Source organism: Rosa chinensis, chromosome 5, assembly GCF_002994745.2.
Source record: "Rosa chinensis cultivar Old Blush chromosome 5, RchiOBHm-V2, whole genome shotgun sequence".
Taxonomy (NCBI): Eukaryota; Viridiplantae; Streptophyta; class Magnoliopsida; order Rosales; family Rosaceae; genus Rosa; species Rosa chinensis.
In genome coordinates this window covers 37,412,942-37,426,203 of record NC_037092.1, presented here as the reverse complement: position 1 = coordinate 37,426,203, position 13,262 = coordinate 37,412,942, and the positions used below count along the sequence as shown (strand labels likewise).

The window sequence follows — 13,262 nt, the reverse complement described above, 5'->3', positions numbered from 1 at the left end:
TACCCAATGCTGGCTGTTGGATAGTAATACATGAGTACATGATTTCATCCAGGCCAAGGAGAGCTAGCTTCCTGTTCTACGTAGTGCTTTCCTTTTTGTTTCTCGTTAATTTCCTTGATCAGATTGGGTATTTGAATATCTTTTTGTTAATATTGACTGAAACCAATCGGTGGAAGAACATGACTAGAAATTAGGGATATACCCACACCTATAAATTATGTCGTTGATCAAATGATTCAAATCTATACGTACAAGCTAGGAAATTGTTGGACAGAGTAAACTAATGAGATCTCAGATTACAGAAGGAAATCGTGAAGAGCAAACTACCAAACAGAGCGTAGCAAGTTCTATCTCCATTTACAGACCCAGAAACAAATTCACGAAACACACGGGAAAATCTATTGTAGCTCTTACAGGAATCGCTATGCGGTTCTGGGGAACTTGCATAACTTCACTCAGATAAATTCTAAATGACTAAACGGCGTTTGAATCGCAAGGTTTTGACAGGTCTGAATCCCATTAATTTTTCATTGCCACCTACGTACTAATGCCTGTAGCTTGCTGGGTATTATATCTCTGGCCTGCAAATTTCGTATCCCACTTCATTGTTTAATTTCTTATTTATTTTACTTCACTCGGGCAACTCTAGAGACCAAGATCGAACTCCTGCACTGTTTCCTTGTAGATATCCATGGGTATTTTGGTTTGATAGTCTTCTGTTAAAGCTGTTTCGGGGAAATATTTGAAGAAATTCTGCACCAATTTTTTCAGACAATGATTGGGCGCTGTTCACGTAAGCACGACCGTCATAAACTGCCCCATGAGGTGGGGCGCTATATTTTTGTACGCATATTTCTAACTTAAAAAGTCTTCATCAATTCTCAAGGCCAAGTGATAAAGGTACGTACACACATTATTTAAAAAATTTATATAAGAAGATTAGTCCTGATCTTCCTCATAAGTGCGCCTCAATGTTCTAGTGGATGGTACTGGTTATTTCTAAACTACTACTTGCCTTTTAATGTAGAACGCAACTATATGATATTATTTTACGTGTTATTTAATTTGCCTATGAACTAATGAAATCTTCTGTTTATTTAATAAAATAAAATAAAGGTCAAGTTCCCCGTTATTTTGCTCCCACATACCCTTGGAGTTTCTTTCAACTCGATTAATAGGGACTCTTCAATAAAGTCTTGTTTGATACATGGAAATGAAATTTTGGTATGTTTAATGAGTTGAATATATATGCAAAATGAAAATTTTATGCGCACATCCTCAATTACTATTAATACACATCTCTATGTTCTATAACTAAATGTCTAAATATACATCTCCATCCATTTAGTGGCAGCATCTGCATCCACCACCACACTCCTTCATCACACTATGCCAATAAAGCCTTCAGACGACAGATATCATCTGTCGTCTGATATGTAAATTATATATTGTCTATCCAGCTGCCGTCTCTTACGGCATCAGACGACAGATATCCTCCGTCGTCTCTTCTCACTTAGACAACAGAAGTTTCACAAGGTTCTGTCGTCTGAACAACACAACACTGAAGGATTTGAGACTTTCTGTCGTTAATAATCACATACAACGACAAATTAATGTTGTTTAAATGAACTACAAACTATAGTTTTAATAAAACTGCTGTTGTCTGACATTTAATATATAAGAACACATTTGTATGTTGTCTGAAGTTACCAAAATAAAGGCTTGTTTAACAATCTGTTGTCTGCATGCATTTTCAAAGACATTTCAATGTTGTTTGAAATTCACTTAAAATTGGGTAAATTATAACTCATCTGTCGTCTAAATAGTTTTAAGCACTAGTACAAAAATTGAATCAGACGACGGCTAAAAACTGTCGTCTGATACGGAGCTAACTGTCATATATCTCGCTGACGTCTGATGAAACATGATTCAGAAAACCGTCATCTGAAGAACTCGGCATCCATGTCGACAGCATGTCGACAGGCTGTCGATAGCATGTCGACATCATTAACTATTATGTGAACGTTACTCAGACAACGGGCAACAAAAGAACCCATTGTATGATTGTGATTTAGAAGTCTTTTTTTTTTATAACCGTTGTGTGACTGTTATTCACACAACCGTTTTTTCATAGCATCCGTGATCTGTTTTGCATTCAGACGACAGTTTTAATTTTGAGGCTATTGTAAATATTGTGTACATATGACAATTTTGTGTGGTTATTGTTGTGCTAAAAGAATGATTCAATGCATTATATATGCTGGAAGCGGAATCAAAAATGACCAAATTAACAGTAACTAATCAATATATAGAAAATGTTATAATCTACATCATGCATCAAAATAGATTGTGCAAAGCTAATCTTTTATACACGAAAGGAGTATGTCTAATAGTACTCTCCTAGCAATATACATCCAAAAATTTACTTAAGGAGTCTAGCTTTGCAAGCTTGGCTGTTTTCATGGCCTCATTGGAACAAAACCTTGTTTTATTGCATATAAACACTTCCTGACACCCAACCTTCGCAATGCCATCTTTTCCTGCTAAGTCTACCATACAGCTAAGCGAGTCTGTTCCAAAGAAGTAACAACAATAAGATGAATGCTTTTCAATCAACAGTACCAATCACTAATGAAATAAAGTAATAGGTAATCCTAGATCAACAGTAGCAGATAATACTAATAAAGTTATAACCCATTACATGGAAACTTGACAATGTTATAACTTTATGATCCGAAACACAAAGAGCCATTAGCACACCTTCAGAGAGTAACTTTTGGCAGAGAGAGCTCCAGTTTTAGCAACCAAGGATTGTCCAACTCTTCTAGTGGAACAGAGGGACAATGAATAACAATCACAATTAGGAAATTTTACTCTTTTGAGAAGCAAATTACTGCATAGAGGAGTGACATATACACGTGCTGAGCATAAAAGTGGCCACACATGAAAAGGTTACATTAACTGACAACAGACAAAGAATTGGAAAACAGATTGTCTATCTTAGCAAAAACCATCAAGATAGATTATGAATAAACTCTAATCTTAGCACATAGAAGATACATAGTAATCTCTTTACTTTTCTTACTTTTCTCAATATAATCAAACTGGAGAGAACAGAGCTCTCCCTTAAGCGTTAGAATAATTGGTCGAGTTTGACCTTCTCCTTGCTCTTAAAACTAAGATTATAAAAACACTCTAACTGAAAATGCAACTGGTATGAAACCAGATAAAACAAATAGAGAGACATGACCTTCTACTCCATAGAACCTATATATTGAAGCCTATTTTCTTCAACCCCATCATCTTTTATACCAAAATAAAAATCAACCAAACTCATTTTCTTGAGCTAGTGTCTCAGAGTTCCAAAGAAAAGAAGCATACTTTGTCGCAATAGTCTTTATGTGCTTGGCCATCCGGAAAATGTGCTCCTCGGATTCAATCACATTCGGACCCGCTAATAAGAAAAACGGTTCTACAGACGTTGAGATCGAACAAAAAAAAAAAAAGAGAAGTAGGACCAATCAAACCCGCTATTAGGACCTTATTGCAATGGATGTTCTTATGTTTTCATTATTGACATATGCATACTCAACCAGTAGAAATTTTTATAACTAATGAAACATAGTGGGTTTACTTCCTCCAATGACTATCAGTACAAATAAAATTTGCAATAAATCTTTGGCCTACAATGGAGCAATTGGATATTAAAGCTGACCAACTGAAATAGAAGAAGGCTTAAACTGAGATTATGTAGAGCCATATTATCAGAGCTTTCAAACAGTTCAAGTAATAGTTATGTATCTTCACTTTCCTCCTTGACAAACAATTCCATTGATATTAAATCTATTACATGAAAACTGCATGGTACATTATCTTTTGGAAAGAAAGGGACTCACTTGACTTTGGAGGGGATTTGTTTCTCTTTTGCAATGCTGAATTGCTGATACTTTCAGTATATGCAGGTATCAATCTTGCTAAACTAACAAAACTAAACCTTGTGCAATTATCAACCTCCTGATAGCTTCTTATCCCTCCACAGGAAAATATCAGCCACTGCGTCATACAGTTCATATCATTAGACAACAAAATTCAAATTCTTTGCAAAACAATAGGTGATGAAAAATAAACCAAGGTAAATAAATAGGTTCAGCAACTATAAATAACTAGAAAAAATACAAGCCATGCTCATAAAGATTGTGTACAATAATTAGCTTCAAAGCCTTGGTTCGATTAAAGAAACTGAAAAACCTATTATGAACTTGTAACCCACCATCAGTCCTAATAACATGTCTCCCTTAGAATAAATCACTCAATTAGACACTGAGCAATAGCCAGAGCTTCTCCATGTGTGGGCTTATTCCGAAAAGAAAACATTGATCAGAATGTTCTGATCAGAATGCATAGAAAACACTGGTTTGTAGTCACTTTTGAACAAAGACAAAACCTTTTCTAAACCTTTCAAATGAAGTCAAGTTTCAGGGCATGCTTTGCATGTCTAATCTGACTCACTAAAGATCGAGGACAGAAAAATAAGTGTAAAGGTTCTCAAATCAATTGCTTGCAACAATAAGCTGCAAGTTTGAGAAAATTTCAGAAAACTGGTAACAAGCAAGAAAATTTCACCAACAATTAGTCTTTCAGTGATTTCAAGCAAAACTTTCCAGATTTGAAGTAGACATGCAAAGCTACTATTTTGCAAAGTTTCATGAAAATTGAAGTTCAAATGAAGGGTCAAACAGGAATCTAAAATTGACAGAAACGCTGATTCTGCAGAAATCCTGAAACAGTGCAGTAACTTCAAAATAGCACAAGTAACTCAATTTAACTCCGTTTTTTGTGAAACCAAGCTCAAAATGACCATTGAAGAGTCTACTTTAAGCTGTCAAAAACTGAGAGTAAAACAAGGAGTATAGATTTTTCGAAAATCATGGAACAGCCCACTGGTTCAGCTTGGGTGTTGTCTTTGAGGCATAACATCAAACACTTGGAGTGCAGTAACTGATCTTTGATCTTTTCCAGTCCTATCCATCCTAATGGGTTTATCAAAACTTAATAATCAAAAGTGCATTCCATTACAACCTTGAATAGCTTTAAGAACTAGAATTTAACTGAAAATAGAAGTTCTTACCAAAAGAAAGTAGATTTCTGGTATTGAAGCAAAATAGAGAGAAGCTCAGTGGTTTGAAATCTCAAAGTCCTCCATTTTTTATGTCATAGTGAAATATGTGAATTAGAGGAGGTTTACAAGACATGAAAGACAATAGAAGACCTGGAGCTACGAAATTAGAAAAGTGCAGAAGCATATTTGATCAACCACAAGAACAATGAAAGAATCATACTTTAGCTTCTTTCTCCACACCTTATTCTTGTATCCAGTGGCAAGTCTCTTGAGCATCGAGAGATACCTAAGAAATCCTACCATATTTCAAGATTAGCATCACAGAAAAAAAAAAAAAATTAAATTGAACAAATCCTAACAATTTCAGCAAAATTAGAGGTACCCATGACTGAAAGGAAGTGAAGAAATCGAAAAGTGGAACAAGAATGAGAGAAGAAGAGCAAAGAAGGTACCCATTTTAGCATAAGGCGAGTTCCAAGGTTTCACTATTCCAGAAGTTGCTGCGAGACTAGGGTTTGAGGCAACTGAATCGAGCGAGCTATGCTTTTAGTACATGAAACATAGAAAACGTCCAATCCAAACAAAGATGTTTCACAAAGTGCTTACCACAGATCTGAAAACAATGCGAACTATCTCTAGATCCAACTCTAATAGAGAGAGTGCGAAGCGAATAAAGATTTAGAGGAGCCTAGCCACAAATCTAAAAATGATGTTGGAGCCCTACCAGTCTACCACAGATAACGCAGAAAGGACCTCGGCATCAAGAGAGAGAGAGAGAGGCAGAGCTACGGTAAATGGAGAGGTGTGAATTGAGTCCTTTTGAATAAACACCAAGTACACAACTAAACCTAGATTACCTGAATGACCCGTTTCAATGACCAGAGGCACGAACCCTTATCTTCCCAAGTACTCGAACTGAATGCCCGTAATCTCGCCATAGCTCAGCTTCTTCAAACCTGGAGCTCTGACAACGACGGGAACCAGCTGTATGTGTACTCGCTTCACCTTCCCGGTGTTGGGCTTGTGGGTCTGATTCCACCCAACACGCTCTGCCGGCTGAGTCAGCTCCGAGTTCTGAGTCTTCGCAGATTTCGCCAATAGTGCTTCCCTCCAAGGGAATTGGCTCGATCTGGAGAGGCTGAATCGGCTCGATCTCAGTTCTAACAACTTCACCAGCTCAATCCCATTCGCGGTCAACAATCTCACGCAGAGAGATGAGATTGGTTAGAGAGAGAATGAGGGTTTTGGTTTTGGGTCTGTTGAGACTTGAGAGTGAGGTGAGGTCGAGAGTGAGGTGCTATCGAGAGGGGGTTTTGGTTTTGGGTCAGTTTTGTTATTTTTTTTGCTTAAGTGCTACGGTTTCAGCTAGGTTTGTGAGGCCCTATTAAGTTGGACAAGGACTCACACAACAGATTTGTGTAAGAATGTGGTCTGAATGTAGCCATTTAAATTTGGGGTTTGTCTCCTATCAATATAACTCCTGACTTTTGGGGAGTTGGAGAAAAATGGTGGTGGGAAATCTCCCTCATTTATGTCAAACTTTTGATTAGACCACAGTTATATCATTTCTCATCGTATGATCAATACATGTTGGACAAAATTTGGGGTTTCATATGGGGTTTAGCACCACTTACATGGTGAGAAACTTGGTGCTCAATTTTTTTAAGGGACACACAACAGTTTTTATCTTAAACGTCTTCTGAACTAATTTCTAAGTCCCTATCAGACGACTGCTCTTACAAAAACGACTTTTGAAAAAAAAAATTTCAATCACACGACAGATAATTGCATAGCGTCGTCTGAGAGGTGTCGTCTGATTTGATTTTTGTAGTAGTGAAGAATGTATTTTTATGTCTTTTGTCTTGTATTCCAACCACTGTTTTAAGTATTTATGTTGTCTGATAGACAATATAACTATATGTAATCATGTACTTGTGTAGTTTGATTGAGGTAAGAAACTCGATCACTCTTTTGTTGTTTGAAGCACATTTGAAATATAAATAACTTGTTACTTCTGTTGTTTGATATAACAAGAAACAACAGATTTTGGTACGATTTAGTTGTTCATTTTCATGTTGAGACAACATATGTTGTAATCTTGTGTTGATTGTGAACAATATAGACATCATTCATTTTGGAACAATACAAAAGGCTTGTTATATCATCAAAGTCAAAAGGCTTGAAGCCAATTCAGAACATAATTTAAGAGAACACCAAGCAAAACTAGACTACTTCTGACCCAAAAATAAATAATTACAGAGTAATATGACTCCAAAGCTATCTACCATATATATATATATATATATATATATATATATATATATATATATATATGGAATTGACATGGCGATCTGCAAGCTCTCCTCTCCCAGTAAAATCGACACGAAAGAGTTAAAGCAATCTGCATCACATATCAAAAGGGAGACGTAAGTGAACTGGAATGTTAAGGCATGAACAACTTAGCTTTGGGAATTTATTAAAGTTCATTTGTACAGCCATGAACTTGAACTTTTGCAGATGCATAGTAAACATGTTAATTAACATACTGAATTTTCATGGAATTCGGATTTAGGATAGCAAAGAAAAAGATGAACACAATCTGACTGAACTGCAGGAGTCATATATAAAAAAAAATCTCAGCAGCATGGTCAACTTAGAAAATTCACCAAAAATTCATTGTAAGTCCAATTGACATGAAATCAGTTTTGAAACAACCATTTGAAATGCATAATTCAATATACATAAAAATCAGAAGTCAAATGATTCAAATAGGAGTTCAAATCTCAACAGAAAATCAGAGGATACATTAAAAATGCTGGAACTTTCCCAAATGCAGACCAAATTTGGAAGAATCACCGAAAAGTCACTTTACTTCGGAATAAGATGAAACTTTCTAGATCCTTTGTTAACTAACAAAACAGAAACATGTCAAAATTTCAGTATATTTGAAGATCAGTAAATAGGGTAAAACAAATACCAAAGAGAGTTGTGCTGCAGGGCAGTTTCTGCAGAATTCCAAAAGAAGTTAGCACCTATCCATGACTGCTTAGACTACAATTTATTTATAAGAGATTAAAAGAAACCTAATCACTCACAAGTCCCAACTCTCAACCAAAAGCTTATCAATTTATGACCTTTGAGTGATGCCTAGAGACCAAGACCCTCCAAGAAGTCACATTGTAGGTCTTCATTAATATCAATACAATACCAAGAAGATACAATATCAAACATAGTTTATACTTCATTGGATTAATAGTTCTGTTTCTCTTCATATAGGAATCCTAGCCATTGATAGAAGATTGGATATGGTGGATACATAAAGTTATCTACTATCAGTCAAACAAGCATATTAAAATAGTAGTGCATTGTCCTGCTCATATAATAGTGCATAACAACTATTAAGGATTTTCGTACTCTATATAAGTACATTTGGTCGATCCACCAATGCTTCTTTTTCTTTAATTAGCTAGGTAGAGGAACTTTTGAAGGAAAAATGAAAAACATGAGGAAAAGATATAAGTTAACACCTGAAAGAATCTTTCTAGTAATCGCACCATACACTCAAATGTCAAAAATAACTTGTCTCAATCTATACAATCTTCTACCCTGAAATGCAAAATATAGCAAATAAGCATCGTAATGTAGGAGATGGAAAAAGCATTGCATAAAATGGCAGTCCAATGAGGAGAATCATATGTAATGTGTCAAAATGGATGCTAATACAACAGAGAAGGCCATGAACCAATCTAGAAACTAACAACTACTTGACTGCACTACGTGATCAATTTTGTTTATATATTAAGTTTACAAGAAAGGGTATTACCCATGGAAGCTTCCCAGCGGTTTCAAAAGCAGAATACTTGTTGATGGTAAGCCTATGGGACTGAGAGTATGTTAGAGTTAGCAACGTCATGGGTGATGGATTATCTCCAATCAACTGTTGGGATTGGATCAGCTCCACGGGGAATAAAATATGCCCTGCTCCCACAAAGAAACAAATAGTAAGACTTAAAACTAAGTTTCAGCTCATCCTCCAGATCATGCATACCTATATGCCTTCAGGAAATATATATAACCTAATACTAATATCTTTAGCTTTTAATCACTCAAATTCAGAATGAATAGGCTTCCACCAGAAGACAAATAGGCCATCTAACTAAACCTTTTCTGTCCACCAAATCATGGCATCATCACCTCCTTCACAAATAATACGTAATAATAATAAAGCTGTTATTATTTAGGGTCAGCTATATGACATCATTTGGTAAGAGCTTTGCAATATAACCTTTATATTCAATAAACTCAACGTAAGTAACCAATTTGGCAGTGGCAATAGAATGATTATAGACCAATTTGATAATCCAATCTTAACAGATATTAACTATAAATTAAATTAAGCACAGAAATCGTTTGCAGATCGAATCGAACTTGTTACCTATATTAACCAACCAATTCAAGATATAAATAAGTTCCATAATAAAGCAGATGTTTATTAAATCGTTGTAACATCATAATTGATAATCGTGATAAACATCATAGGATGACCCACTATGAGAAGAAAAGTTTTAAGAAATATGATCAACTTACAACTGCAAGTATTAGAGCAGTAGAAGGTAAAACTGTAGTTCCTCTTGGAACATAAAGACCTAAAAAAAACAATACTTCTTGCCACTCGTTTACATTGGACACCTTGAAAAGTTTTGAGATACTTGAAGTATCTGTTTACATAGAAGGAATTGGAGTAAAATATAGACTTGCCTTTATATTATCAACAGTTTTCTCTGCTGACTTCTGGGCTAAATGATATGCATATACATTGTCATATGCTACGTCAAATACTTCTTTAATAGAAGGATCAAGCTGAAATGAGGAAATATATGATTAGTTTCACCAAATTACAAATATACAATTACATTGGTAGTATTATATAGGCAATCTTGAAAACAATGACAGCTCAAAGGGAAGAACACTTACAGTTGAAGGGAACCAATCAGTTGGATTTGCGGCTGCTACTGCAGCCCTTGCTCTCTTCTCTGCATTTGCCAACTCCCCATTAAGCTTTCCAAATACGTAGTGTGGTTGACATTCCACGGCCTAGAACTTAATAACACATTGCACTAATATTTCCATTACAATCAAGCTCTCTGCAACTGAAAATGACATGTAAAAAGTAAAACACTGACTCTTCTATTCCAAAACTTCTCAAATCTCTTAAATATCAACTTGGCAATTACAAATAATACTAAGTTTCAACTCAAATAAAATCAAACTATGAACCCTAGAAATCTTTTTTTCTTCTTTCTCTTTTTCTGTAAACAACATCCATTCAACTTTGTAAAACAAAAAAATGCCCAAATCCTTCAAAAGGCAAACTTTATGCAAAATCTACCAAACAAATACCACAATTCATTGCACGAAATCAAATTCAGCAGCAACAGAGGGCACTTTCTATCTTTCTATACAAAGAACTTTAAACATATCATTCTCATTGATTAACAACTAATAAGAACTAAGAACTAAATTAAGTAACAATCAAGTTGAACAAGCAATAGGGAACTGCTTAATATCAAAAACTACATTTGTTAAAATCAGTAAGTGATGAAACATGTCTTGTTGAATAGTGAGGTGAGTGAAAAATGCAGCACCAAGTCAAAACTTGCAACTAAAGGCGTCAAATAAAGATTAGTTATTAATCATCCATTCATCCCCGTCATGTTATTTACAAGCTCATAACAGTAGGCTCAGTAGCTAATTGCTTAATTCCAAAAAGAACTAATTACAAGGCGTTGAACATGAGATATAGCAACACATTCAATTTTTGAATAACACTATTTGAGAAAGAGGGTCTTACGAGGAGAGATAAGGACACAGAATCACTGAGTGAGGCCGGTACCGGTAAAAGTTCAAACAGAGATGTGAGACAGAGAGAAAGAGAGACGACGACGAGACTAAGTGATGGACTTCGGATGCAAAGAGAGACCGAAAGAAGAATCACTGAGTGGAGTGTGCCGCCAGACTACCGGGCTGCTACCTTCTACGATCGAGGAGACTGAGAATCCGAGAGAGAGGTCTGGGATTTCATCGAAGTGAAAGAAGTGATAAAAGCGTTGAGAGATTGAGCTGCTTTAACATGATTTTCTCAGTACCTAGCGCCCAATCTTGGCGCCCAGACCGCCAAATCGATATCCAACAAAACCCTAAAATCCAAAACAAACCAAAGTCGAAATCCTAAGATTAACGAAGAAAGAGGCTTACCAATGAACTACGGTGAATGAATTATTTGGACTCGTTCGTTCTTCAAATCGAAGAACTCCACTAACAGTGACAAGAGCCACAAGCTCGGAGAGAGGTTAAGAAGATTCTTCTCTCTCAAAAACTCAGCTCAGAGAGTGCGTTTGTAGCTTCTATCTCTTCTGGGGGAGAAGAACCTCTCTTGGTTTTGAGACATGAACGAATTGATCCGAGTTTGTATGGAATGAACCTCTAGGTCAAGAGAGGTGCCATCGAAAGAAAGATGAGTTTTTGAAAATTTCAGTTTGTGTGGGAAAAACACGGGGTCATAGGGCAAAAAGGATGGATAAGTTTAGTTGTGTCAAAAATGTATTTTTGGTCATGCTAAGAGAAGCTATTTCTCTATTTACTCAGACAACATATAAATGTTGTCCTAACTTTCAATATTTAATGTGAATTTATCAGTTTTTTTCAACAACAGTTATATGTAGTTTTAATTTTTCAACTTACAAAAAAGATGAAAAACTTGAAATAGTATGGGTTTTCATGCTATTCAGACAACATAATTAATTTATATGTTGTCTAAAGAAGTTTAAAAAGTTCAGACAACAGAAAACAAAAATTCTGTCGTCTGAAGTGTGTCGTCTGAAGGCATTATTGGCATAGTGTCAGCCCACTCTACCTTCGTCACAACTACATATCATTCAATTTCTGTAATCTGTGATGGGTGTTCTCGAAAATGAAAGACTGAAGGAACACATCAAGCAAAAAGAAAAACAAAGAATCAGGATCATAGCTCTTGATTGAAGACACCAATCGAGCATCTCTATTTTAATTTTATATCGGTGAGCTGTGACTTGTTGGTAAATAATAATTCCAACATGATAAGGGTTTTTTTTTTTAAATTTTTTTTTTTAAATTTAATTTAATTTTGTTCAAGTAAAACCCTAATTTGTGTTTGGCCCAAACTCTAGGTTACTTGACCTAGTGGTAATAGGGTTTAATTAGAAGAATCTAGAGATTATCTTTCCTTGTATGATTCAGACTCTATGTCTTGTAATCATCTATATAAAGAGGCCCATATTATCAATGAGAATACACAATAATTTTCTCTCAGTTTCTGATTCCCTAGAACACGTTATCAGCACGAAGCCCTAACCCTGAAATAAATAGCCAAACCCTGATTCAAGAAGCTAAAAATCTTGAATCCGAATACAAAACCTTGAAGCCTTTTCTGCCTCCACCTCACACCTTGAAGAACTCGATCCCAGGAGTCTAGAACCGGCGGCGCTACCCCAAGAACCGGCATGAAACCTACCGAACCGGCCACCGGAAGCTCTATACAACCCCCAGAAAATACTCCACCGGTTCACCACCTTCCAGACCTCCAATTTCTACTAAATTTCATCACCGGTAGCATATCAACCCCAGAATCCGGGAACCGGAAAAATTATTCCCTGAACCTGCATAAAATCCATTGAACTGGGCTCCAACAGTATATGCCCCGTGAACCGGCAGAGAGAAAAAAAAAAAGAAGGAAAAAAAAAGGGAGTGGCAGCCCATAAGCCCAGAAGAAGTCAGCGGCCCAGAGAGAAAAAAAGAGGTGGCCAAGCCTGTAAAGCAGGCCCACTGTCGCAGCCCAGAATCAGGCCCACTACCACAGACTCTGCCATGTCAGCACCTGTCAGCAGCCACGTCAGCTCCGGACTAGCACCACGTCATCACTGTCAACGCCGGTCAACCATTTTCGGTCAACTTTCTGGCCACTATTCCGACCGCCGCAGACGACTTTTCCGCCCATTTTTTCAGGTCAAATTTTCCGGCGACCTATTTCGAGAGATTTTTTTACTAAACATTCCCCTTTTTTTAGAGTTTTTAAATTCAATTTCTCTTCTTTTTCGGGGACTTGCAA

The 13,262-nt window shown here is 36.2% G+C and overlaps 1 protein-coding gene across 24 annotated transcripts; it reads right to left on the bottom strand.

The window, feature by feature from the left end:
- Positions 1-2,279: 2,279 nt before the first annotated feature.
- Positions 2,280-6,631, bottom strand: LOC112201518. Of its 24 annotated transcripts, XM_040506952.1 has the most exons (8): positions 5,977-6,630; positions 5,726-5,732; positions 5,572-5,643; positions 5,360-5,415; positions 3,897-4,053; positions 3,382-3,472; positions 2,761-2,893; positions 2,280-2,570 (listed from the first exon to the last, which is right to left on the bottom strand). In XM_040506952.1, exons 1-8 carry the CDS (start codon positions 6,055-6,057, stop codon positions 2,550-2,552), a joined length of 618 nt encoding a protein of 205 aa, XP_040362886.1. In that variant the 5' UTR covers positions 6,058-6,630; the 3' UTR covers positions 2,280-2,549. The 24 variants fall into 24 exon arrangements, 7 of the variants coding, with proteins under 7 accessions (XP_040362886.1, XP_040362885.1, XP_040362887.1 ...); XR_005800332.1 differs by lacking the exons at positions 2,761-2,893; positions 3,382-3,472 and adding an exon at positions 5,844-5,904 and having other exon boundaries at positions 5,340-5,405; positions 5,977-6,625; XM_040506951.1 differs by lacking the exon at positions 5,726-5,732 and having other exon boundaries at positions 5,572-5,662; positions 5,977-6,629.
- Between the last annotated feature and the right edge of the window lie 6,631 nt (positions 6,632-13,262).